This window comes from Triturus cristatus, chromosome 9 (genome assembly GCF_964204655.1).
Source record: "Triturus cristatus chromosome 9, aTriCri1.1, whole genome shotgun sequence".
Classification (NCBI taxonomy): Eukaryota; Metazoa; Chordata; class Amphibia; order Caudata; family Salamandridae; genus Triturus; species Triturus cristatus.
The window spans coordinates 428,056,540-428,084,498 of record NC_140592.1 but is presented as its reverse complement, the minus strand read 5'-3'; the positions used below and the strand labels follow the sequence as shown (position 1 = coordinate 428,084,498).

General features: G+C 40.6%; 1 protein-coding gene across 3 annotated transcripts in view; it reads left to right on the top strand.

Annotated features, from left to right (window-relative positions):
* The window catches only part of LOC146798089 (cytochrome P450 2G1-like), a 698,777-nt gene that overhangs the window by 95,883 nt on the left and 574,935 nt on the right, over nt 1-27,959 (top strand). For 2 of the 3 annotated variants that reach the window (XM_085625310.1, XM_085625308.1), the window contains exon 2: nt 10,088-14,289. The exons of the other annotated variant lie outside the window; for it this stretch is intronic. In XM_085625310.1, the coding sequence (XP_085481436.1) occupies nt 10,088-11,254 (1,167 nt within the window). In that variant the 3' untranslated portion in view covers nt 11,255-14,289. Of the gene's footprint in view, nt 1-10,087; nt 14,290-27,959 lie in introns of those variants that run through there. 3 annotated transcript variants of the gene reach the window in all.

Sequence of the window (27,959 nt, the reverse complement as noted above, 5' to 3'; positions counted from 1 at the left end):
AAAAACAAAAATTAATGCATGCATACATATAGATATACATATATGCATGTTATCTACATGAAAGTTTGAAAAACACAAATAAAAGCAAAGCTAAAAAGCCACCTAATTACAAACAGAATTGCTTTAACTTAAACGAGGGCGAGACCTATTGCATTTTCAATGCTTGTTTACTTTGGTTCAATCAAGAATGCATTCAGATGTGTCACACATTTGCCATAAATTCTCAATGGTAGCACTCTAGTTCCTCATTAGATCACTGTAGTAAAGCTACTGCTCACCAGGGAAGTCTGCTGCTGGTATTCAAAGTGCATGTTTCAGTCTGTATGTCAGAATTTTTTAATGAAATAGAAGAGCATTTGAGAAGTCAAAATGTGCCCTAATTTTTCTATCTGCAGCACTAATCATAATTTCTTTTTTGTGAGTGCAAAATGAACCCCCTCATTTTGTTCCTTTGCAAATTAAATGTTTTAATTGTTATCACTTTATTCCAAATAAGATGGCTTCAGATGTGCCATAGTTTTGTCATAAGTAAGACTGTTAGCGCTCTAGTTGTTCGTTAAAACACTCTGGGACATTCTGTCATTGAGCTATACTTGGGCTACATCTGGGTGATATTTGTGCTACATTTGGGCTCTTTTTTCTCTTGTGGCCATCTTGGGAGGCTTATTTGTTACGAAGTTTCCTAATTTCCTCATTTACTAAAGTCTCCTCCGTAGGAATACTTTCTGTTTTTTACTTTGATTCCATCAAGAAGACATGCAGATGTGTCACACATTTGCCATAAATTCAGAATGTTAGCACTCTAGTTGCTCATGAGATCACTATAGTAAAGCTACTTCTCACCAGGGAAGTCTGCTGCTGGTATTGAGAGTGCATGTTTCGGTCTGCATGTCAGATTTTTTAATGAAATAGAAGAGGATTTGAGAAGTCACTCAAAATGTGCCCTCATTTTTCTTTCTGCAGCACTAATAATACTTTCTATGGCAAAATGAACCCCCTCATTTTGTTTCTTTTTAAATTAAATGTTTTAAGAGTTACCACTTTAATCCAAGCAAGATGGCTTCAGGTGTGCCATACGTTTATCATAAGTAGGACTGTTAGCGCTCTAGTTGTTCTTTGGAACACTCTGGGAAGCTGCAGTAGAACACAAAGGAATCAACTGACAGTCTCTGCCCTTATTGGATGTACATGTTTTACTGAAAATATCAGACTTCATTCTCACATGACTGAGAAAGATAATGTGAATTAACAGAAAATAGGCTCTCATTTTAGCTTATGGATCACTTTCCAAACCTCTGTGGGAAAAGCATGGGAAAATAGTTTTCTCTCAATCATGATATCCCAGCAGAAGGCTTTTTCACATGGTGAAATCACCTTAGAACATACCACAATTCCTAAAATGAGTATGGTACCATCAACAAATGATTTATAATGTAACTAAAGTCTTAAAACCTTCTATTAACTGCAATGCTTTTTAATGAGGTGCTATCATGTATATTGGTCCCAAGATGGCTGCCAATGCTGGAGCAAGGTTTTCTATTGAAAATGTATTGAGATTTAAACTCCAGTTTATGTTTTTATGTCATAATTAAAATTACTGATAATGAATTATTAATTATTAATTTTGTTAAAGTTTCTGACTAATCAACCTTACTAATGAAAGAATTACACAAGCGGGATTGCATTTATGTTGCCTTATTAAAACGTGAACTAAGTTGGTGAGCAAATTAATAAAATAAGTGTTGCTAAAGTGCTTTTTGTTTCGTGTTTACGCTTTAAAATAATGTGCTTTAAGGCTTCTTTATGTCGCAGATGGCTAGTTAATTACATACACATAAGGGTATTAATGGGTATTAACAATGTATAATCATTACGATGTAGTAACGTTGTTTTGTGTTTCTTTTAATTAAGATTATCCATTCTGGCCTAGTAAAAGATGGCCGATATTTACAGCCTGCATTTGAGTTGCTGAAATACGAAGAGAGGCCTCGCTGAATATGGTTGGAAACCACCTGACCCCGGCCTCTGTCTGTATTGAAAGTTTCCGTGAGGACAGCAGCTCCGGGCTAGATGCCAGATGTCACCAGTTATCCTTGGAAAAGAAAGAAAGCCACAATGAACTTTGATAAACTTGCGGTGGCTTCACTATGGTTCCGAGGAAAAGCATTCATGGATGTTTCATTTTTTAGTTGAGCTTCCTTCTTCCGTGTTTTTATTTTTGTGATTTTTCGAGAGCGGAGGTTTTTCTAAATGTTGCGAGTCAACATCCTTTCCTGCTCGCTCTGCTCAATGGCTCAACGGACGTTCATAGTTTGTTTGTAACTTTTAATTTGTAAGTTTCCCTATAAATATTGTTAGACTAGAGAGGGTCTAAGGCCACTTCTTCCCGAACTTATGCTCGAGGGGATCGACGCTGATTGAGAGGACGGCGACTCGGGAGACTTTACTGAGAGACCTGTCCTGACCTAAATGACACTTAGCTAGAATAGGTAATTATGAGAATAATGATTTTGCTATTGATTGACTTTTCATTTGAACTAATTTAGATAAAAATAACCATTGTTTGAATTACAGTGTCGGGTGGTTATTTCTTTGTCATTTATTGAATTTTATTATGTTCTTATTGTTTAAATCATGACTCAAGACTGATCAATTTGGTCACATTGACCTCAGTTTAGATGCAGGTTGGTTTAGGAGTTCTCTCGTATATCCAGTGTGGATAGAGTAATAGTACGAATATTAGTGTGATGGGCCCTAGCGTATGATGAGTGTGTGTGCGTGTGACTGTGGAATTACTCTGTCCGTGGAAGTAGGGAGAATTTGTATGCTCCGATCTGCAGCAGTTTCCTGGTAGCAGTATGATGGTTTTGATTATTGTCTTGATCTGATAGATTGCTTGTACATAGGCTTTTGGATTTATTGGTTTATTGATTGATGTGGATATATGTACTAACAGTATATTTTAAAGTTGTCGTATTGAGTTCTATGTAGTGTGAACGGCTTCTGGAACGTAGGGAGCTGGTGACGGTTCCGTAGTAGGGCAGAGGGAAGTGAGTGCTGCTCTCGGGAAAGACGGGATTGTTGGCCCTGTACGTATGCAGGGAAAAGCGTGTGACAATTGAAGTTGCGCGTCACATTGTCTGGGTTCGGAATCAGTGACATCGTCGTGTGTTACTACTAAAGACATATTTCCTGTTTAAGAGGAGTGTGTATGGTAGCGAAGGTTATCTGTGAAACTCTGGTCTTAAGTCCCAGGGATCCGTAAGGTTTGCCGTTAAAGCTTATCGCTGGAGGAATAATAGGTATTCTTTGAGCTTGTCTGAAGGACTAGGCAGAGGCAAGCGCTGCTTGGTTGACGTGTGTTATAATTCTGTAGTGGGACAGACTGTTTGCTGTTCTCGGGAAAGGCAGGATTCTGTGTGGATGTGCTACATTTTCTGGTGTGAAAGTGCGTGAATGTATGAGCATTTAGTTAATTGTGAGACTCTTTGGAGCATTCCTAGAGGAAACAGTTATTGGATGCATGTTAGAAGGGCAGAGTAGAGGAATGTGCTACTGTGTCAACAAGAGTAATTATTCCGTAGTGGAGCAGAGGTAAGCGCTGTTCTAGTGAGAAGCGGGATTCTAGTGAGAAAGACTTTTCTTTACTATTCTATGGTTAGCGAAGCAGACAATGGAGATGTTTATATGTTGTAACTAATAGATTTTGTAGAATCTGAAACGAAGTCTACTGAGAAGGCTTTGTAAAGGAGGGGTAGACGAGTGACAGGAGACAGAGTAGAAGCAACTGCAGCGACTACTGACGTCAGACAGACCGCGCTGTGATTGGGCAGTGGATTAGAACAGTGCTTGCGCTGTGATTGGTGCGTTGGTGTGAGCCGCACAGGGATTGGAAGGAGTACAGGGTGACGTAGACGCTCCAGGATTGGTGCGTTGGTGTAAGTCGCGCTGTTATTGGATAAAAGATCGTACAGTTGCGGAAAGGACTAGAGGGTTGTAGTAAACGCGAAAATGTATTATCAACCGGAGGAAAAGAAAAAGAAATCCTTGTTCGGTAAAATTAAAAGGTGGTTCGACAAGGATAAGAACATAACAACTAGAGAAGGTGAATTGCTACCTCCGACAAGAACTCCTGCATCCTTCATGGTTGCGAAATATGGGTATCATACCTGTATTTGGTTATAATTGGGCTAAGTACACTAAGGAGGATGGTGTTTTAGCGTTCCCGGAACATGGTTCATTTAATCTGGCCGTGTTGAGAAATTTACGGGAAAAGATGATGTGTCTAGAGCCTAGACCAAGGCCGACACAGTTCGAGGCGTTGGTGGAATGGGAAGATGAGGTGCATGAGCGAGAAAAGCAGAGGAGTGGAGGCAATTATAGGAATATTTTTGGGAGGAAATATGATCGTGAAACTCATCATGATCGAATGAGAAGATGGCGAGATGCTAGTATGTCAGAGGGATTATATCCTATGAGAACTGTTGAGGAAGCAGAAGGGAGGGAGGAAAGGTGCGGAAAAGGTACCTGATGCAGAATTAAGGAGGTATGGGGCTAATGATTATGAGGATGAAGTCATGGATGACATGATTTACAAAAGACCACCTCCATATAGACCAGAACCAGAAGTGAGAACACCAGTTGCTACTCCAATAAGAGATACTTTGCAGATCATTAAAACAGAAGTTGTGACACCTGATTTGAAAAGTGGTAGCTCTTTCACGGAAAGAGAGAGAGAGAGAGAGCGAGAGAGAGAGAGAGTGCAATCGGGGATGAGAAAACAAGAGAGTTAGCAAGAACAACATCTGAGTTGACAGAAAAGATCAGGGAATTAACGAAGAATCTAGAAGCTGTTACAGTACCTGTAACCATTGGTCCGGTTATGCCTATTTTTGATAAACAAAGAATGGGTGAAAATGGTTTGACAGTTCCATATGTAGGAAATGGTTTGGTTAATTCTTGGGGGGAGTCAGGAATGAGGATGGAAGAAAATAATTTGAGACAGCTGAGACATGACACATGTGGTGGAGAGTCAGATGTACAGCCTAATTCAGGATTAAATACTGGTTGTTTAGAAAGATCAATTTTAGAACCACAGAGGATGGCAGAACGAGTGACTACAGTGAAAAGATCTACAGAAATAACAGCTGAGGATTTGAATGATTGGTTGAAAGTTCTCCAAAAGAAGGATAAAGATTCACAGGCAGTGGATGTAGCCAGGTTTGGCATAGAACTGGAGGAACTCATAGCAGGAACAATTCCTACAGAGATGTTGAAAAATCATCATGATGGAGAGTTGTTATTCATGTGCAAGAGTATTACCTGGAGGGCTAAGAGTACACATGATAGGTTGAGAGGAATAGCAAGTGAAATGGGAGTTGATATTGATAAGGTGAAAGCTTTGCAGAAGCCTTACAGGGTGGATTTCTCCGACATGGACATTGAGAATCTAAATGATATTGGCAGAACAGGGCAGATTAAGGAAATGATTTCCTTATTGCGAAAATGGGATGATGTGGAAAAATGGAAGGATAGGTGGTACAAGAAAAGGGAAGATTCAGTGGACAGGACTTATTCAGCGTTTCCCATGAGAGAAAAGAAAAAAACAGTGGATGCTTATCCTATGAGAGAGATTCCTGGAGGAGGATATGTACATGCCCCATGGACTAGACAGGATATTTTGTCATTTACGAATGATTTCCCTCGATTGAGAGAAAAGCCCGTCGAGTGGTATAGGCAGGTAGACAGGTTTGTGAAATTGTCAAACGTACTGTGGATTGACCTGAATAGTCTGTTTGATATAATTGTTCCAGTAGACTTGTGGGCCGAGTGCAAAATAGTTGTAGATTGGCCTGCTAAGGAGTATCCAAGAGATCAGAAAACAGGAGCACCAGACCCAGAGGTGATGAAGAAGTACGAGCAGGTTATTGTGTTTTTGAAGAATAAGGTACCCCCTAAAGAGACAGACTGGGTTAAAATAGATCGGACACATCAGGAAGCAAAATAATCAGTTCATGCTTTTTATGAAAGGCTGATACTGGCTTTTAAACAGTGCAGTGGAGATGAACACCTGGGTGATAAGGATTTGAGTCATTTTGTATACAGATTTGTATATGGCTTGAGACCTGAAATCAGTGAAAGGATTCGAGAGCACACAGTTGATTGGCAGAGTAAAAAGATTGATGAAATCTTGAGACATGCGAAGTACTTCAGTGATGAGATTGAGGCAAAACAAAGAAAGCTGAAAGAGAAAGCAATGTGGACACAGGTGAAAGTTGCTGAAAGACAAGAAGCACAGTTGGTGGAACAAGCAAATAATCCAGGAAATAGGCCCAGATATGGTGCAGGAAAAGGAAAGGGGAATTTGGAAGAGGCCAAGAAGAAGTTTCCATGTCACAACTGTGGACAATTGGGGCATTGGAGATCCGAGTGTACCAATCCACCATTAGTGAGTAATGAGAATAAATCATTGAATCAACAGGTGCAGAACGAGGGGTGTAATCATCAGCAGCAACAGCAGAAGGTTGTCAGACAGCAGAGTCAAGAGCCAAAACCGCCCTTGCCGCAGAATAGAGGGTCTCAGAAGTATAACCAGGACTCAGGATTCTACAATGATGAGCAGGTAAACAAACCGAGACGTTCAAACCCGGTACAACAGTACTGGTTAAAGAATGAGGGGAGTGAGTCTGAAGGGGACTACTGACGGTGCCGAAGAGAGGAGGAAGAGTGCATACTTGATGCAACTCTAGAAATAGACCAGGCAGGACCATTTGTAGATGGGAAAATAAATGGGGAGAGTGTTACTTTTTTGGTAGACACAGGAGCGACAAGATCAACTGTCAGGTCAGCAGATATAAGAAATCTTCCTCTCTCGGACGAAGCAATCCAAGTGGTTGGTGTAGCTAATACACAGATTAAAACTCGTCTTACCGAACCAGTAAGGGTAAGAATAGGGACATTTTCAGACATGCACAGATTTGTAGTCTCTGACACTAGTCCAGTGAACTTGTTAGGTAGGGACTTATTGTGTAAGATGAATTGCACAATTGTCTGTACTCCGGATGGAATAGCTTTTGAGACACAAGATGAGGATGTCTTGTACAGGATGACTCTAGATAATAGAGAAAGTGAGATTGTTGGGACATATGCTGTATTTAATCCAGATGACTTGCCTCAGGAGTTGAGGAATACAGTAAAAACAGTGGTTTGGGATTTTACTGGAGAAGATGTGGGATTGATGAATAATGTAGATCCAGTCAAGATTTCAGTGAAAGAGGGAATCACTTACCCTAATATCCCACAATACAGATTGACACCAGAGATAATTGAGGGAATAACCGCTATAATTGACAAAATGATTCAACAGGGTGTTTTGAGAGAGTTACTGAGTAGCCCATGTATTTCACCGATAATGGGGCTAAAGAAACCTAATGGGAAATTCAGGATTGTACAAGATTTGAGAAAGGTTAACAAAATTGTGGTAGCATGTTGTCCTATTGTGCCAAATCCGTCAGTGATTTTGTATCAGACTCCTCATGATGCTGAGTGGTACACGGTGATTGATTTGTGTTATGCTTTCTTTTCAATTCCATTGCATCATGACAGCCAGCCGATTTTTGCATTTCGGTTTGGACAGCGTATTTTGGCATGGTGCCGTATCCCACAGGGGTATACAGAGAGTCCATCAATATTCAATCAGTTGTTGAAGAAGTCTTTGGAAAGTTTGATCATGCCTGAGAGTTCAGTACTAGTACAGTATATTGATGACCTACTTGTGGCATCAAAGACACGTGAAGCTTGTGAAGTAGATACCATAGCTTTACTGAATCATCTGGCAGATGGAGGGTTAAAGGTATCTCCAGCCAAATTGCAGTTTTGCAAGAAAGAAGTACATTATCTTGGACACAGTATTGAAAAGGGTCTGAGAAAAGTGACCAATGACAGGATCAAAATTATCAGAGGAATGAGAGCTCCAATGACCCAGAGAGAAGTGAGGATGTTTCTGGGAATGGTGGGTTATTGTCGTCAGTGGATAAGTAATTTCTCCCTGATAGCAAAGCCATTGATTAAATTGACCAAACGTGAAGTGAAAGACCCATTGGAACTGAATGCAGAACAAATGGCAGCATTTGAAGAGTTGAAGAGCAGAATGTGTGAAGCTCCTGCTTTGGGAATGCCAGACTATGAGAAGGAGTTTGAGTTGTACTGTAGTGAGAGAAATGGATGTGCACTTTCAGTGTTAATTCAGAAACATGGACAACTGAGAAGGCCAATTGCGTATTTCTCATCAACACTTGACCCAGTAGCTGTGGGTTTGCCAGGTTGCCTGAAAGTGGTAGCTGCTACATGCAGAAGCTTGTAACAAAGTGAGGGTATAATAATGGGATATCCTGTGCGGGTATTCGTACCTCATGATGTAGCGATTCTTTTGACAAGAAGCAGGACTCAATATATGTCACATAGTCGGCTGACTAAATATGAGAAAATCATTCTGGGAGCATCAAATGTGACTCTTGAGAGATGTGTGAATGTGAATCCAGCGACACTCTTGCCCGATGCTGAAAATGTGAGTGTGAGAGATGATGTTGATCATGATTGCTTGGATGTGCTTGATTACTGCACAAAACCGAGACCAGACATAAGAGATCTGCCACTACCTGAGAGTGATCATGTGTTGTTTGTGGATGGATCCTGTCTGAGAACTGATGATGGTGTGCTGAGTGCAGCATATGCGGTGTGCAAGGTTTCAGAGGTCATGGAAGCTTTGTCTTTAAAAGGAGTAAGGTCTGCTCAAGTGGCTGAATTGGTGGCATTGACGAAAGCTTGCAAGATTGGGAAGAATTTGAGAGTGACTGTGATGACTGATAGTCAGTATGGATTTGGAGTGGTTCATGATTTTGGCCAACTTTGGCTTCAGAGAGGTTTCTTGACGTCGAGTGGGACTCCAATAAAGAATGCTGAGGTGATTGGAAAGTTGCTCGAGGCGATACAGCTGCCTAAAGAACTAGCAGTTGTGAAATGTGCTGCTCATGGACAAGGAGATGATTTTGTTACTCTTGGTAATCGTTTTGCGAATGACATAGCACAGTGTTGTGCCAAGAATGATCATTCGATTAACAAGGGACGAGAAAGGGAAATGTCTTTTTGTTCTGTGATGTTTACTAATGTCCTGGAAACATGGGATGAGGTGAAACAGTTGCAGGATGAAGCAGGAGATGAGGAAATGAGGGATTGGATTAAGGCAGGTTGTGCTCCAAGAGAGAAAGATCATGTTTGGATCTATAGAGATGGGAGACCAGTCATGCCTAACTCGATGTTATCAACAATGGCAAGAATGTATCATGGCCAGGGACATCTGGGGAGGGACGCTATGATTAGGTCCTTTAAACAAACCTGGTACAATGCAAAGTTCAGGCTGATTGCAGAAAGCATCAGTCAGAGATGTTTGATTTGTCAGCAGTTCAATACTGGAAAAAAGACAGTGGTGAGCCTAGGAACAATAGGCAGAGAAGGAGGTCCTTTTACCAGAATGCACATAGATTTCATTGAAATGCCTAAGGTCAATAGATTGAGGTATGTTCTAGTGGTAGTCTGTTTGTTCTCAAGATGGGTAGAAGCTTATCCGACTAGGAGAAATGATGGAATAACAGTGGCAAAGTTGCTGTTAAGAGAGTTGATTCCTAGGTACGGGTTCCCAGTGACAATTGAGTCAGACAGAGGGGGACACTTCTACAATGAGCTCATGGGTTTGATTTGTGAAGCATTGAGCATACAGCAGACGCTACATTGTGCATACAGGCCAGAGGCTTCTGGTGTTGTAGAACAGATGAATGGCACAATCAAAAACAGAATTGGTAAGATGTGTTTAGCCACTGGAATGAAATGGCCTGATGTGTTGCCTCTAGTGCTAATGACTATTAGGTCTACTCCAGATAGAACTACAGGGTTGAGTTCACATGAAATATTGATGGGACGAGCAATGAGAGATGCATTCGTGCCTGTCTACAAATTGATGACAATAACTGATGACATGATTTTGGATTACTGTAAAGGCCTGGCTGACAAAGTTCATTCTGTGTTTCACCAGGTTGGAGGAGATGCCACCACACTTGAAAAGAAGCAAGCTCATGATCTGAGTCCAGGAGACTGGGTGAGGATAAAGGTGCACAGAAGAAGAAATTGCTTGGTTCCAAGGTGGGGAAGGCCAAGACAAGTCATTCTGACTACGACAACTGCAGTAAAGTGTGCTGGTGTGAAGAACTGGGTTCATGCGAGTCATACTCTGAGGGTTCCAAATCTAAAAGATGGGACTGGGAAAGAGTATTTTGAAGAGTCAGATTCCAGTGATGATCCGGACACTGAAACAGTGAGAAGGAAAAAGAATCCTGAAAGGGGGGAAGAGTTGGAAAGAGAGTCAGGTGATTCTTTTTTCTTACCAAGAGAAGCTTCAAGAGAAACATTGAGAGCTTCAGGGGAGAGTTCAGATTCTGTAAGAGTGCCTGAAGCTGTTCCAACAAGCAGTGGAGAAAATAAAGGAGCAAAAAGGAAAGAAAAGAGCAATTCCACAGAGACTACACCTGAATCAGATGAAGAGGTTGAAGATCCACCTGAGATTATTTCTGAAGAAGTAGGGTCAGAAGAAGATAGAGAGGGACAGATTGCGGAAGACCCCCGAGGAGGTGTAGGGAACATTCCTGATAAGCTAGGTGAAGGGACAAGTAGACAGCAAGAAGATTGTGTGTCGGAGACCCGAGGAGGGACAGTAGTAGGGAAATCTCAATTGGTGGAGAAGAAGAAGTCTGTGGAGCAAAAGAAAGTTGTTGATGAACAAGAGGCAAAGGAGACAGAATCGGATGAGAGTGAGAATGGAAAATCAGAGGGTCGAGTTCTGAGAAAGAGAACTTGGATCGGAGAAAGAAATAATAAAGAAGTGAGACCGAAAAGGAGTGTAAGAGGAGATCTTTGGCCTAACAAGATAAAGAGGCTGAGGTACAGACTGACACGAGCAAGTTCTAGTTCATCGAAAGCTGAACAGGTGAACGAGGTGTCGAGTCAGAATCAGGCAAAAGGTGAAAAACAAAAAGAATCTAAAGAACCAGAGGAGATCAAGAGAATTAGAAAACCTAACCAGAAGTATAGGTCACCGGAATGGACGTATGTGGCACTGTCTGAAGAAGAGAGGCAGAAAGTCAAGGAAATCCAGAGGGGACCTTACGAGAAGTGGTTGAGGAGGAGAAAACTGTCGGAGTCCTGAAAGTTATCTTGACTGACATTGGAGAAGAGTCAGGTGCTCAGGATATTGAAGAACTGATACAATTTGACGTTACTGAAGAAGAAGTAAAGAGTGATGAAAATCCAAATTGAGTGAACTAAAGGAGTCACTTGGAGAAAAGTGAAAAGAAGAAATTCTAGTGTTCTAGAGTTTCAGTAGATGAGTGATAGAGGCTAAGTCAAAAGACACTGCCAAAGTAGTAAAATGGCTAACACAGAAAATAACCAAAGTAGATGTGCCTTCCTGAAAAGATGGTGTAGAATGTGCTGCTGCTGTACAGGATTATTAATGCTATTATTGGGTGTACTAGCTTTATTAGTTACTTTTAGGGTTACAATAGAAACTTTTGGAATACATACTGGGAATATGACTAATATAGGGAAGAGTTCACAGAAAGTAGTGCCAACTAGAATTAGTAACATTTACATACATAAAGATAGATCGATTAATGATTTTTCTAGCAATGTTTTTTCAAAGTTGTTGTACGAATACGTAAAGACAATGGAAGTAAGGGATTGCTACGTCTGTATGCAATTGCCTGCATCCGTTTCAGAAGGTGTTACTTATCATCATCTTCCAGCTACGTATGGGATTTCATGTAGTGTGCTAAGTAGTGTTTTTTATTTGTTAGGGAAAATAGATTATGAGATGTCTAACAAAGATAACATTTTTGGGCAATTACCTATGAATAAGAAGCTGAACCCTGCAAAAGAAGCTAACATTTTTGGTGAGATTTTTATAGAGACAGAAGAATTAACATTAGATTACATTTTTAGAAACAATTTAACTTGTAGTTTGAAAGAAGAAGAAAAAGCTTTTCTGGATATGGTAGAGAAAAGGAGAGTGAGCATGCATGAAAAGGCAGGAGAATATAAGATGAGTGAGACAGTGTGGGACTTTGAGATGGGAAAGGAGTTGAAGAATGGGGCCAGTCCAACTTTGGCTTTAGATGCACCACAGAAGGGTAAACTTTGTATTACTAGAAGGAAATCCCAATATGATAATTACTTTGTTGGGACTAGTGAGTGTCATGATACATACTTTATTGCAACAGGATGGGGTTTTAAAGGTGGAGAAGATACAGTTTTCCCAGGAGTGTATTATATTTGTGGGAATAAGGCTTATTACAGGTTGCCTGACCATTGGTATGGCACGTGTTATGTTGGCCTGGTCTTTCCAAAGATTTTTCATATAGATAAGATAGAAGATGAAGAACACATTAATTTACTAACACGCTTTAAGAGAGAAACTTGGTCAGAAATTGTAGGAGATATTTTTGGAGCTTTGATTCCAGCAGTGGGAATTTCATTGAATGCATATGGGATTCGGAAGCTGTCAACAGTGGTGGATCGCTTATCGACAAGTACCGCTGGAGGGTTTCTTTTGGTAAATACGGAGATGGTTGCCTTACGCGCCATGTCTATGCAAAATCGACTTGCCCTTGATATTCTATTGGCCAAAGAGGGTGGAGTCTGTGGAATGCTGAAGGTTCAACATTTTTGCACTTACATTCCTGACGAAAGCAGAGATCTAAAGATCTATATCAAAAATATTACTGATTTACATGAAGAATTAGTACCACTAGAAGCTGAAAGTATTTGGACTAAAATGGCTAATAAGATGATTGCTGTTAAAAACTTTATAGCTAAAATAGGTAGTACCATATTTGGTAGAATATTGTTTCCTTTAACATGTGTGATTGTTGCTTTATTGATACTTAGATTGGGGTGTTTGTGTTGTAAAAACAGGGGAGGGAAAAAGAAAATTATGAGAGAAAATTCTGTTAAGAAACAAAAGAGGTCAAAGAGAGACCCACAAGAAATAGAATTAGAAGAATTTAGGGAGAGTGTGTACCTGGATTCAAAGAGGGATGATGAAAGAGAGTCCGGTGTTTAATGTTGTTTATGAAAGACATTTCAATTTCTCCTAAAAATGGGGACCAATTTTTTTTTTGGGTTGGTTTTTGTGGTGATATATATCACCAAAGGGGGGATTGCTGGAGCAAGGTTTTCTATTGAAAATTTATTGAGATTTAAACTCCAGTATATGTTTTTATGTGATAATTAAAATTACTGATAATTAATTATTAATTATTAATTTTGTTAAAGTTTCTGACTAATCAACCTTACTAATGAAAGAATTACACACGCGGGATTGCATTTATGTTGCCTTATTAAAACGTGAACTAAGTTGGTGAGCAAATTAATAAAATAAGTGTTGCTAAAGTGCTTTTTGTTTCGTGTTTACGCTTTAAAATAATGTGCTTTAATGCTTCTTTATGTCGCAGATGGCTAGTTAATTACATACACATAAGGGTATTAATGGGTATTAACACTGTATAGTCATTACGATGTAGTAACGTTGTTTTGTGTTTCTTTTAATTAAGATTGTCCATTCTGGCCTAGTAAAAGATGGCCGATATTTACAGCCTGCATTTGAGTTGCTGAAATACGAGGAGAGGCCTCGCTGAATATGGTTGGAAACCACCTGACCCCGGCCTCTGTCTGTATTGAAAGTTTCCGTGAGGACAGCAGCTCTGGGCTAGATGCCAGATGTCACCAGTTATCCTTGGAAAAGAAAGAAAGCCACAATGAACTTTGATAAACTTGCGGTGGCTTCACTATGGTTCCGAGGAAAAGCATTCATGGATGTTTCATTTTTTAGTTGAGCTTCCTTCTTCCGTGTTTTTATTTTTGTGATTTTTCGAGAGCGGAGGTTTTTCTAAATGTTGCGAGTCAACATCCTTTCCTGCTCGCTCTGCTCAACGGCTCAACGGACGTTCATAGTTTGTTTGTAACTTTTAATTTGTTCGTTTCCCTATAAATATTGTTAGACTAGAGAGGGTCTAAGGCCACTTCTTCCCGAACTTATGCTCGAGAGGATCGACGCTGATTGAGAGGACGGCGACTCGGGAGACTTTACTGAGAGACCTGTCCTGACCTAAATGACACTTAGCTAGAATAGGTAATTATGAGAATAATGATTTTGCTATTGATTGAATTTTCATTTGAACTAATTTAGATAAAAATAACCATTGTTTGAATTACAGTGTCGGGTGGTTATTTCTTTGTCATTTATTGAATTTTAGTATGTTCTTATTGTTTAAATCATGACTCAAGACTGATCAATTTGGTCACATTGACCTCAGTTTAGATGCAGGTTGGTTTAGGAGTTCTCTCGTATATCCAGTGTGGATAGAGTAATAGTACGAATATTAGTGTGATGGGCCCTAGCGTATGATGAGTGTGTGTGCGTGTGACTGTGGAATTACTCTGTCCGTGGAAGTAGGGAGAATTTGTATGTTCCGATCTGCAGCACCAACACTTCTTGGATGAAGTGCTGACAGCCAATCAGATCTCAGGATGAGATGTGTGGTTAGGCTCCGCCCACATATATATATGATTTTACTTTTGATTTTCTCAGGAACTACTGAACAGATTGACACCAGACCTGCAAAAGGCACATCGCTGACATGAGGACTACCTATCTGCCAAATTTCAAGTAATTCTGTTCAGCCGTTCGGGCTGTACCTTGGACTAAAGGTCCCTATGGAAAATTGCATGGGGAAAACGCGTTTTGGGACCCCCCTTTTTTCTCAGCCCCCGCATGACGAATCCCCCCGAGACTTTCAGGGTAGGAGCGGAGCGGAGCGCCCCATTTATTTTGAAAATTTTGCGAGAATTCGTCAACCGGCGCCAAAGTTATTCCAAATAGAATGTTGCGGATTTTCTATGGAAACACGGTCCTAACTATAACTATCTACTGGCGACCGCCAGTAGATAATATATATATATATACATGTATATATATATATTCACTGAAAAAACCATAGGTTTCACACATGTTATAGTTAGCGGAAATTTTACTGATAAAAAACCAATGAAATTGCCCCGTTATAGTTAGTGCTGGCAACTATAACTCACGCGACCGCAATCCTCTGCTGATGCTAATACTGTATTTAGACACTTATTTGCCCATGTCTTCTTCCATACATTTTTAGCTATACATATATTACAAATATTTTTTTTTATAAAGACACATATTTCATCAGCAGAAGATTGCGGTCGCGTGAGTTATAGTTGCCAGCACTAACTATAACGGGGCAATTTCATTGGTTTTTTATCAGTAAAATTTCCGCTAACTATAACATGTGTGAAACCTATGGTTTTTTCAGTGAATTTGCAAGGTTTTTTAAATGCTAATTCCTAACTATAACGTGTGTGAAACCTATGGTTTTTTCAGTGAATTTGTACGGTTTTTTAAATGCTAAGTTACTTTACGCCATTCGAGGCGTGCGCGCCCACTTAACGCAGTGCGTTCCGTGCACGGTTTTTATCAACTTTAATAAGCCCTGTACATTTGGTGGCCTTCGGCCACCAAAAGCACAGGGGGTGGGGTCAATGTGGATAGTGTTTTTTTAATTTCGATTTTATAATTTCATGTTGCCAAAATATAGTTTTTTTACTGATGTAATAAGCCCTGTACATTTGGTAGCCTGCGGCCACCAAAAGCACAGGGGGTGGGGTAAGTGTGGATAGTGTTTTTTTTATTTCTATTTTTTACCGTACGCTTACGATAAGCGTACGGTAAGCGTACTCGCCGAAATTGCCGAAAAAAAAATAAAACCGTTTTTGCTCTTGGGGGATGTTTGGGGACTCCCTCAACATGAGTATGTGGGAGGGAGTTGTCAAAACAGCCCCGTAACATGTTTTTGGGCATCATGTTTGATAAATAACACTCAGTGCGAGAGACAAAATGGCGGACGCCGCTTCCTGGTTTCGGCCGATTCGAATGTTTACTAAGAACTAAGAGCCAATCAGAATCGCGCTCGCGCACGCCACCGTACGCGTACGGTAAGCGTACTGTAAGCGTACCGTAAGCGGGCTCAGATATATATATTGATTTAAAGGCTATTTTCTCAGAATCTACTGAACAGATTTACACCAAACCTACAAAAGGCACTTCCTTGACATAGGGACTACCTCTCTGCCAAATTTCTAGTAATTCTGTTCAGCCGTTCGGGCTGTAGCTCTGTCTAAAGGTCCTATGGAAAAATGCATGGGAAAAACGCGTTTTGGGACCCCCCTTTTATCTCAGCCCCCGCTTGACGAATCCCCCCGAGACTTTCAGGGTAGGAGCGGAGCGTAGCGCCCCACCTATTTTGAGAAATTCGCGAGGATTCATCGACCGGCGCCAAAGTTATTCAAAATAGAATGTTGCGGATTTCCTATGGAAAAGGGGTCCTAACTATAACTACCTACTGGCGACCGCCAGTAGGTAATATATATATACACTCCACTGGTTCCCAGTTACCGGGTGATTGCAGCGCTCCTCGTGGGTGCTGATCCCTGCGGTTGAACCACACCGCTTCAAATCCACAAGAAATCCCTCCAGCCGGAAAGAAAAACGGGATGCACTCTTAACAACCTTTTATGCGCTTTATTTTCTTTATATCTTCACTGCATGGGGTACAGGCAAGAGCTGATCTACGCGTTTCGGTATTCCTGATACCTTGCTCACGATGATTATTATATTATAATTATTATTATTATATATATATATATTTATATATATATTATCTACTGGCGGTCGCCAGTAGATAGTTATAGTTAGGACCGTGTTTCCATAGGAAATCCGCAACATTCTATTTGGAATAACTTTGACGCCGGTTGACGAATCCTCGTGATATTTTCAAAATAGGTGCGGCGCTCCGCTCCGCTCGTACCCTGAAAGTCTCGGGGTGATTTGTCAAGCGGGGGCCGAGAAAAAAGGGGGGTCCCAAAACACATTTTCCCCATGCAATTTTCCATAGGGACCTTTAGTCCAAGGTACAGCCCGAACGGCTGAACAGAATTACTTGAAATTTGGCAGAGAGGTAGTCCTCAGGTCAGGGAAGTGCCTTTTGAGGTCTGGTGTCAATCTGTTCAGTAGTTCCTGAGAAAATCAAAAGTAAAATCATATATATATGTGGGCGGAGCCTAACCACACATCTCATCCTGAGATCTGATTGGCTGTCAGCTCTTCATCCAAGAAGTGTTGGCAGCCATCTTGGGACCAATATACATGATAGCACCTCATTAAAAAGCATTGCAGTTAATAGAAGGTTTTAAGACTTTAGTTACATTATAAATCATTTGTTGATGATACCATACTCATTTTAGGAATTGTGGTATGTCCTAAGGTGATTTCACCATGTGAAAAAGCCTTCTGCTGGGATATCATGATTGAGAGAAAAATATTTTCTCATGATTTTCCCACAGAGGTTTAGAAGGTGATCTATAAGCTAAACTGAGAGCTTATTTTCTGTAAATTCACATTATCTTTCTCAGTCATGTGAGAATGAAGTCTGACATTCTCAGTAAAACATGTACATCCAACAAGGGCAGAGACTGTCAGTTGATTCCTTTGTGTTCTACTGCAGCTTCCCAGAGTGTTCCAAAGAACAACTAGAGCACTAACAGTCCTACTTATGATAAACGCATGGCACACCTGAAGCCATCTTGCTTGGATTAAAGTGGTGACTCTTAAAACATTTAATTTAAAAAGGAACAAAATGAGGGGGTTCATTTCTCCATAAAAAGTATGATTAGTGCTGCAGAAAGAAAAATTAGGGCACATTTTGAGTGACTTTTCAAATCCTCTTCTATTTCATTAAAAAATTCTGACATGCAGACTGAAACATGCACTTTCAATACCAGCAGCAGTTTTCCCTGGTGAGCTGTAGCTTTACTACAGTGATCTAATGAGCAAAAAGAGTGCTAACATTCTGAATTTATGGCAAATGTGTGACACATCCGAATGCCTTCTTGATGGAATCAAAGTAAAAAACTGAAAGTATTTCCTACTGAGTAGACTGCAGTAAATGAGGAAATTAGTAAACTTCATAACAAATAAGTCTCCCAAGATGGCCACCAGAGACAAAAGAGCCCAAATGTAGCCCAAATATCACCCAGATGTAGCCCAAGTATAGCCCAATGACAGAATGTCCCAGAGTGTTCTTGAAAACAACTAGAGCGCTTACTGTCTTCATTATGACAAAAGAATGGCACACCTGAAGCCATCTTGATTGGAATAAACTGGTAACACTTAAAACATTTAATTGAAAAAGGAACACCATGAGGGGGTTCATTTTGCCATAGAAATTATGATTAATGCTGAAGATAGAAAATGAGGGCACATTTTGAGTGACTTCTCAAATCCTCTTCTATTTCATTAAAAGATTCTGACATGCAGACTGAAACATGCACTTTTAATACCAGGAGTAGACTTCCATGGTGAACAGTAGTTTTACTACAGTGATCTAATGAGCAACTAGAGTGCCAACCTTCAGAATTTATGGCAAATGTGTGACATATCTGAATACCTTCATGATGGAATCAATGTAAAAAACTGAAAGCATTTCCTACTGAGGAGACTGCAGTACATGAGGAAATTAGGAAACTTCATAACAAATAAATCTCCCAAGATGGCCACCGGAGACAAAAGAGCACAAATGTAGCCCAAAATCACCCAGATGTAGCCCAAATATAGCCCAATGACAGAAGTGTGCAAAACACTTATTATTTTGTGTTTTTGCAGTGTTATATAGTGCAGACTTGTCAGGTATTGGAGTGCTTTACATGAGCATTGGTTACATCACACAAGAACAAATTCATTTTGGTTGTAGACATGGGGAGACTAAGTGATTTGACCAGAATCACAGAATGTCGAGCTGAAGCAGAAACTCCAACCTGGTTCCCCAGTTGCAAAGTCTGCAGTTCTGGAAGTAACACCACATCCTCTCCCCTAAGTGCAACATTTAATCAAGTGGTCAACTGGATAAAAAAACATAAAGATAACAAATAATTTAAAAGTGTTTTGTCGCTATTTGAAAACTCAGAAAATATGTCCTTATTTTAGTCTTTTAGAGCACTAACCATAATTTTGATGCCAATAAGAGCCTCTCATATATGTAATTTCTAAAGTAAATGCTCTAGGTATTACAGTTTTGATTACATCAAGATGACGTCAGGCGTTCCACACTATTGTAATAAATATAGAATGTTAGCAATCTAGTTGCTCATTAGGATACTGTTGAGAGGCAGAGGCCAGGGGCACAGACTCTGAAAATTGAAGGCAGTAGGAGGGTGCAAAGGCAACAATTTAACCACACTGAGCAGGCAGAAAGGGCCGTGGCAGCACAACAGACTATGAGGGCAGTGGAAAGGGGGGCAGGGGCAACAAACCAACAATACAGGACTTGCAAGAGAGGCTGTGGCAATGTAATAGACCATTGTGGGCAGAAGGAAGAGGCAATGGTAGTACAACAATACATGCCAACAGACCCGATTCAGCCAGGAAACGTCCAATGTTTTTAAGCTCAAATGGGCTTTATTTGATCTGTCTCCTGTCTACAATCTCCTCTTTTTCAATGTAACTCAAAGGGTAAAATCAATACCCCAGTTTTTTTTCAAAATCTCCCTCTTACCAAGTTCAAAATGTTCGCAAGTATGGTACATTGGATCATGGAAGGAAATGGGGTAGGGACATGGACTTGGATAACAGAGGACAGGAGGGACATGGAGAGGTGCACCAAACTGACCCTGCAGGGCAGGCATCAGGGTTTGCAGCAGCACAATACACCACACAGGGCATGCGGGACGGGAGTGCAGCACAACAATCCATAGAAAGCAAGAGGGAGGGGACAAAACCATGCACATGGACAACAGAGAACAGAGGGGCAAGAGGCAATGGTAGCTAGCTGACCATAATGGACAGACAGGAGAGAAAGCTGCAGCATAACAGACTATAAAGGGCAGGAGGGACGGATCAGGGGCATTACAATGGAAAAGACAAGCCAGGAGGGAGGAAGTAGGGGTCTGCACATGTAAACAGAGGGCTGGGGGCAAGGGGGCAGGGCAGGAGCAGCAAGATAGCCATGGAGGTCAGGCAGGATGGGCACTAGAAGCAAGACACACCATGTAGAGCAACAGTGAGACTGTGATGGCATACACACAGACCATGGAGGGAAGGTGGGAGGGGGTCAGGGGCAGCTAACTGACCACACAGGGAAGGTGGGAGGGGCCATGGCAGCACAGAAGACCATGCATGGCAAGTGGGAGGGTTAGTGGCAGCACAATTGCTATGATGGGCAAGAAGGAGGGTGCAGGGGCATGCACAAAGGACGATGGAGGATAGAAGGGAGGGTCAGGACCTGTGCACATACAAGAAAGTTCAGGGGAAGGGGCCTCACAACAGACCGCACGGGGCAGGCAGGAAGAGCAGTTGCAGCACAACAGACCACGGAGGGCAGAAGGGTGTGGCAGTACTATGGACCATGTAGGACAGGAGGAAGGGGATAGGGGCATGGCATGTGGACAGGCAGGGTGGAGGTGGCAGGGACAGGTTACAGTCATCTGACAATGCTAGGCAGGTGGGAGGGGAGTGGCAGCTCAACAGAACACTCAGAGTAGATAGGAGTGGCAGGTCCATGGAACATGGTGGGCAAAAAGGATGGAGCAGGGGCATGCACAAAGACATCAGAGGGCAGGGGGAAGGAGAATAGGGGCAGCAAGCTAAGCACAGAGTTTAAGCAGGAGGTCAATGATGGGGCATAGAATTGGGCAATGGAGGGCAGGAGGAGTGGACGGGTACATCATACTAAATTGAGGGCAGTGGCAGCACATCAGACCATGCATGGCAGAAGGGAGGAGGCTAGTCCATGGATTCACACAACAGAGGATAGGGAGGAGGGGGATGGGGCAGCAAGCTAACTGTTCAGAGAAGGCGGGTATTAGGAACTTTATTGTTTTTAAAACATGTGTCTGTGCGAACTATTTAAAATATGAACAAGTATGCAGCATAATCTCACTTTTATTCAGGAAGAAGAGGACGTTTGTGACTGTGACTCCGGGCTCACTTGGCAGAAACACCCCCTGACCCTCCACCCCCTATCGCAAAATGTAATGCCCGTGAAAAGGGTAGGTGAACACAGTGTTATATAGAACATAGTCCTGAGAGCACGATTGAAAATGAAAACTAGATATAGTGTATGGTATAAACTATGCACCAAAAAGTGTGATATAAGATGAACCGGGCGTGAAATATAATATGCAATACATTGTGTGCAATGACAGATTCATTGGAGAGCGCGAGATAGCACAGGCAATAGCGCGTGCTATGCAATATGCGCCTTGGAGTGTAATATGCACAGGGCAGTGTTGTGTAACCTAACTAGTCTCTAAAGTTGTAATATAAAATATGTGCTGGGGAGTGTAACGTTGCATATGCACTGTGACAAAGATATGGATCCCAGATTGTAATATGTATGGCATAGCACTGTGCGTTATAACATAGGCATCAGGGAAGGCACGTTAGATGGGGCAATATAACCCGTGCAAAGACAAGTGTGGCATGACATATTCACGGGATGGTGTTACAGTGCACATGGGCTAGAGAGTGTCATAGCATATGCACTAGCTAGTGGAATACAACACAGAGGTGTGTGGCACTCAGCAGGCAATGGTGGGTGTAACACAGCATTGGGCTCTGCCAGGAGCGCGCTGTGACTCTCAAGTGATGTTCGTCCCCTTTCCAGAGAGTAAAATAAAAAGTATTACACATCCGGCAGTGGATGTGTGTTTTATTAACCGTGAGGGGGGTTTCTTGTATAGTTTTGGTTGAATTTTTGTCGAATCCCCTTTGAATGGCTTGGTGTGCATGTGTATTAAATGTGCCCGTCAATAGCTACCCATGTTTGTATAAATAAACGACAAGGGTGTCTACCGGGATTAGGCACGGTAGGGCATCAGACATGTCAGAGCTTCACTAGTGGTGTAAATACATTCCACGTGGATTCATTGTATGCATAGTCGCGTTTTAATGAATATCACGTAAATCGTCATGGTGATAGGTACGTACGGTTTGTCCAGCATGTCCTAGGTGTGTCTATAAATATATATTTTTAAAAAATAATAAAAAACAGTGGCCGGCCCTGGGGATTGGGGTCAAAAAAATATAATTAGGAGACAGGCCCTGGGGGATGGGGTCATCAGGGCCAATAAATTAGAATAAGAAGGGGAACCACACAGCCCCCCTTCTTAAAAAATTAAAATAAATAAAAGACTGGCATCGTGCCGGAGGCCACGCCCCCTCCTTGCAGCACTCTGCAAACGCGTCCCCATGCGAGTTGTAAGTTGGGGAATTAATTCCTCTTCAATACTGAGGGTCCCTGAGGGCCAACTAGCCCAACAGGCCTCTCCAGTATGCGCTAGGGAGCTGCGCTGCAGACAGGTGTTCTGAGGCCAAGCCCCATTTTACACTTCTCTGCAACGCAGCTCTGTGGCACTTACTGGAGGTACCTAGTCGTCTAGTTTGACCCTAGGGACCCTTAGGATTCAAGGGGACTTAATCTCTCAATTTAGAACAGCCACAGGGTGCATTTACACAGTGGTGAAGGGAGGGGACGGGGCCTGAGATCACGTGTGCAAACACGCACTATGGCACAATTTAAATTGGGGATATAATTTCCCTTCAATACTGAGGGACCCTGGGGGCTAACTAGCCCACCAAGTGCTTCCAGTAAGCGCCACTGAGCTGCATTGCAGAGAGGTGGTCCAGGCCGTGCCACTTTTTACATCTCTCTGCAAGGCAGCTCTGTGGCACTTACTGGAGGTACCTAGTGGGCTAGTTGGACCCTAGGGACCCTCAGGATTCAAATGAACTTAATCTCCCAACTAAAAACGGACACAGGGCGTGTTTACACAGTGGTGAAGGGAGGGGATGGGTCTGAGTTAACGTGTGCAAAAACGCCCTGTGGCCTGTTTTAAGAGGTAGTTTTAATCCCCCTGCCCTATTATATACTAGGGGCTTACTTAGGAGGTCATGCTAATCACAGGGGGACCCCAACGCATAATGTTCCCTAGTGTATGTAGGTGTTTTCACTGTATTCTAAGTGTCTTTTAACATAGCACAGGCTCTAGGACTGGTTAGTCAGACTCAGTTACCACCAGTATCCGTCTGAAAAAGTTGAGGGTACAGGATGATTTTGCAACAAGGCTTCTTTCTGCTCTTCTTTTTGTTCTTTCTGCACGTTATCCTTCTTCCTGCACTTTTCTTCGTCTTTGAGGACTTCTGTTGCTTCTTTCTGCACTTCTTTTTTTTCTTTCTGTGCATTTTTTCTTCTTTCTTCACATGTCCTATCTCTGTACGCATAGTTAGAAATTAGCATTTAAAAAACCTTTGAAATTCACAGAAAAAAACATAGCTTTCAGGCACGTTATAGTTAGGAATTAGCATTTAAAAACCTCAGAAATTCACTGAAAAAAACATAGGTTTCAGGGGTGTTATAGTTAGCTGGACTTTTCACTTGTACAAAACAATTGAAATTCCCCCGTTATAGTTAGTTCAGCTAACTATAACTCGCGCGCCTGCAATGCACTGCTGATGACGTCACATATTACATCACTCATGACATGGTCAGTGACATCACTCATGACATCACTGATGACATCTCAAATTAAATCACTGATGATATCACTGATGACATCATCCTTGTGATAGAGTGGCAGACCTCCTCTCACCCTAATATAACCTTTGATACACACATTCAAAAATAGAGACTAAAATTTTCAAAACAATGGACATACCAATACCAGTTACAACAACCTCTTCAGTAATTCTAAGATCCACATACACATCCACTCATTCACCAACAGTCCTATACAGTCACTCATACATGTACTCACTCATCATATGTACTCATACACCTATACATCCTGTTACACAATGCCACTCATCCATAGAGTTACTCACACACATAGTCACTCATGCTAATAAAGAATCAAACATACATTTACTTGCATATACAGTAATACACACACCACCACACTTACTTCTACGGACACTTACTCATACTTAGTCTTTTAAACAATCACTTATAGAAACACATACTTATTCATACAGGAACTCTTTCAATCTCTCACTCTCACATATACTCACTTATATACACCAATAGTCACATATACTAGTTTAAAACATATGTAGTTACTGATAAAGACACTATTGAGACAGTCATTCACTCACTAACACACCCATACACACACTCATCCACCCATACAGTCCTGCACACATGCTGTCTTCAACACATACAAACAGTGAGTCACTCATTCATGCACCTATGCACTACGTAATACCCCCACCGAACCATGCAGACACTCAGACTGATACTCAAAAAACCAACTAATAACCTATATAGACACCCATGTAGCTACTCACCAACCCATGCAGCCACTTCTACACAAAGTGAGAGACTGATACAGATATTTACATATTTAAACATTACTCACTAAGCCATGTATTCACTATGATACACTTAATCAGTCAAACAATCAATTTTTCAAAAACAAATCATCCATTTAGACACCTATATACCCATTTATTCTTCCATCGACCTTGAGATATACATATATAAAACATATTTAATTTTCAGAAAAACACACATGCACTGGATGATGTCATCAGTGATGTCATCAGTGATGTAATTTGAGATGTCATCAGTGATATCATGAGTGATGTCACTGACCATGTCGCATGAGCGATGTAATATGTGACGTCATCAGCAGTGCATTGCGGGCGCGCGAGTTATAGTTAGCTGAACTAACTATAACGGGGGAATTTCAATGGTTTTGTACAAGTGAAAAGTCCAGCTAACTATAACACCCCTGAAACCTATGTTTTTTTCAGTGAATTTCTGAGGTTTTTAAATGCTAATTCCTAACTATAACGTGCCTGAAACCTATGGTTTTTTCTGTGAAAATATATATATATATTCCAAGAACTCCGCTACTGCCTCTTCATGGACAACGGATACGGACCAAAATTTGGTGCAAAATCCTTTATTTAAATGTGCAAAATGCCGCCATGACGCGTTTCAGCCTGACCCTGGGCCTTGATCACATGACACAGTATGGTATCTCCCTATTGGTTTATATTGTGCATTCTAACAAGCAAAATGATTGGCACATGTGTTGTAAACAACAGATTGCATAGAAAAAAGACTACAAGCTGCAATATCACGAGTTCTTATAAACTGTCAATACAAGTACAATACAAATAAATAAATTTATACATGTTTCTCAATCAATCTTTAAAATGTTTTAAAAGGATAATATTGTCAATAAAACTATTTCAGATTCAATTAGAAGGGCCAGAACTCTGCTTGTGTATATCTAGTTATGCCTAATCATTTATGCAAATACCTTAAATTTATAAAGTGCAAATACCAAGTGTGAGAAAGGGCGAATTAAAAAATATATAATAATAATAATGTTCATAGGGCCAATTTCATATTTTTTTGTATACTCATTTAAGGTACCACAGATCACCAAAATTTGTGTAAATTTAGATAAAATCATCGGCTTAAAGTGCCTATATCTTAAGACCATCACTGGAGCCCCAGTAATTTGTTTGTTGTATTTTTTCTGTTTTATCTTTTGTACTTTTTCTTAAATTTCTTACTTTGTCTGCTCCTTTGACATTCTCATTTACGTAAATGGCAATCCCGCATATTATAATGGGTTGCATTCAACGCCTGATTTAATTGTATGCATCACAACAGAGATTTTAACAGTTTAAATACCAGAATACCCAATGTTTACTTTTTTGTCTTATTATGTCCCTATAACTCCTTGTCTGAATGAATCATTTACAGTTTTATAAATATATATTTTGTCCTATGTATTCTTTGAACGTATATATTTTTTATGAAAAAAAGAATATATAATAATTTAGATGAATAGAGTGTGGGCTGTATAGACCATAGTAATAACGTTCCCTAGTCCCTGTCCACATAAATAAATAAATAATTTCCATGTATAATAGAATATCTTATAAGCAACATAAATATAATCCAAAATAGATACAATTCTGCTTAGATATTTAAATACATAATAAATAAATAAATATGTATAAAAGGACCACTAAAACGTCAATAAATAATCAATAAATACACCTAAAATTCCTAAAATCTTATAAATTCATTATATTCTAAAACTGTAAATTCAATTGTCAGTAAATCAACAAATTCTGGAGAGTCTATAGACATGTAAAGAGATCTTCTGTTACATTTAAACCTGATGGATGTTTTGTATGGAGATCCAGAATGTATCTTATTTCCAACTGGCGTAATCTATGTTCCCTGTCGCCACCTCTTATACTGGCTGGAATAGAATCAATAACATAGTACCTGAGCTCACTACTCCTTGAACCGTGCTTCGCTTTAAAGTGTCGAGCCACCGGATATGTATTGTCCTGGTTGTTTATTCCCCTTACGTGTTGTAAAATACGCTTGTGTACTTGAAGCTTTGTGCTTCCTACATAGTGCAGGTTGCACGGGCATGATAATACATAAATTGCGAACTCAGTTTTACATGTAAGCAACTTAGATATTTTATGTTTTTTCTCACTAAAGGGAGTGGTATAACATGTTTTGTTTTCTCCCTGTAGGCATGCTTTACATGTTTTACATTTAAAAAAACCAGTGTGAGTTTGTAGCCAACTTGTAGTTTCAATGATTTCCGGACTCGTTTTGACTAAGTCATCCCTCATAGAGTGGCTTCTGCTGTAAGTTATGGATGGTCTTTTGGGTAGCTTGGAGCCAATCATTGGGTCACTAAGGACCATAGGCCAGTTGCGATTTATTATAGATTCAATCTTCTTGTATTGCTGACTATGTTGTATTATAATCCTGAATTCATCTGTTGTGTCAACAATGTGTGTTAATGCTCCCTCGTGTGCCTTTTCAGTATTTGAATTCCTCTCCATAAGTAACTCATCTCTACTTCTGCGCATAGATTTGTTAATTGCAGTATCAATGATTTGTTCTGAGTAACCTCTTCCTTTGAATCTCAATTTGCTTTCATTCTGAGCTAGTATGAGGTCACTTTCCTTGCTGTGAATACGCCTCAGTCGAAGCATTTCACCGTAAGGGATGCTAGTTATTAGATGTCTCACATGGGAACTACTTGCGTGTAGTGTGGAGTTTCCCGCAGTTTTCTTACGATATAGTTTAGTGATTATTTGATTTTCTTCTACATACACCTGTGTGTCTAAAAAATTCACTGTGGAATTGTTGATATCTGCAGTGAAACTTAAATTCAAATCATTCACATTAATAGCTTGTATAAATTCCTGGGACTCCTCCTTACTGCCATCCCAAACTATAAACAAATCATCAATAAAACGCAGCCATAATTTGACATGGGAGTTTACCTTCTCGCGGTGTTCCGTCACGAGGACCAGCTCCTCCCACCAGCCCATGTGTAAACATGCATAGCTGGGAGAGAAGCTGGCCCCCATCGCAACACCTCTTGTTTGTCTATAGAGCATGTTATTAAACATAGATACATTGTTTTCCAAACAAAATTTGATCATTTCCAGTAACATTGTCTTATAGTGATACCAAAAGGTTTATGCACGAAAAAATCCAGTGCTCTCAGACCATCGTTGTGTTGTATACTTGTGTATAATGAAACAATGTCAAGTGCAATGGAATGATAGTTATTCTTCCATTCGAGGTTCATGATTTTTCTCAAAAATTCGCTGGTATCTCTCACATATGAGGGTAAAGCTTTGACCAAATCCTGGGGAAAAAAATCTATGTATTGTGATGTATGTTCTAGACAACAATTTCTAGCTGATATTATAGGTC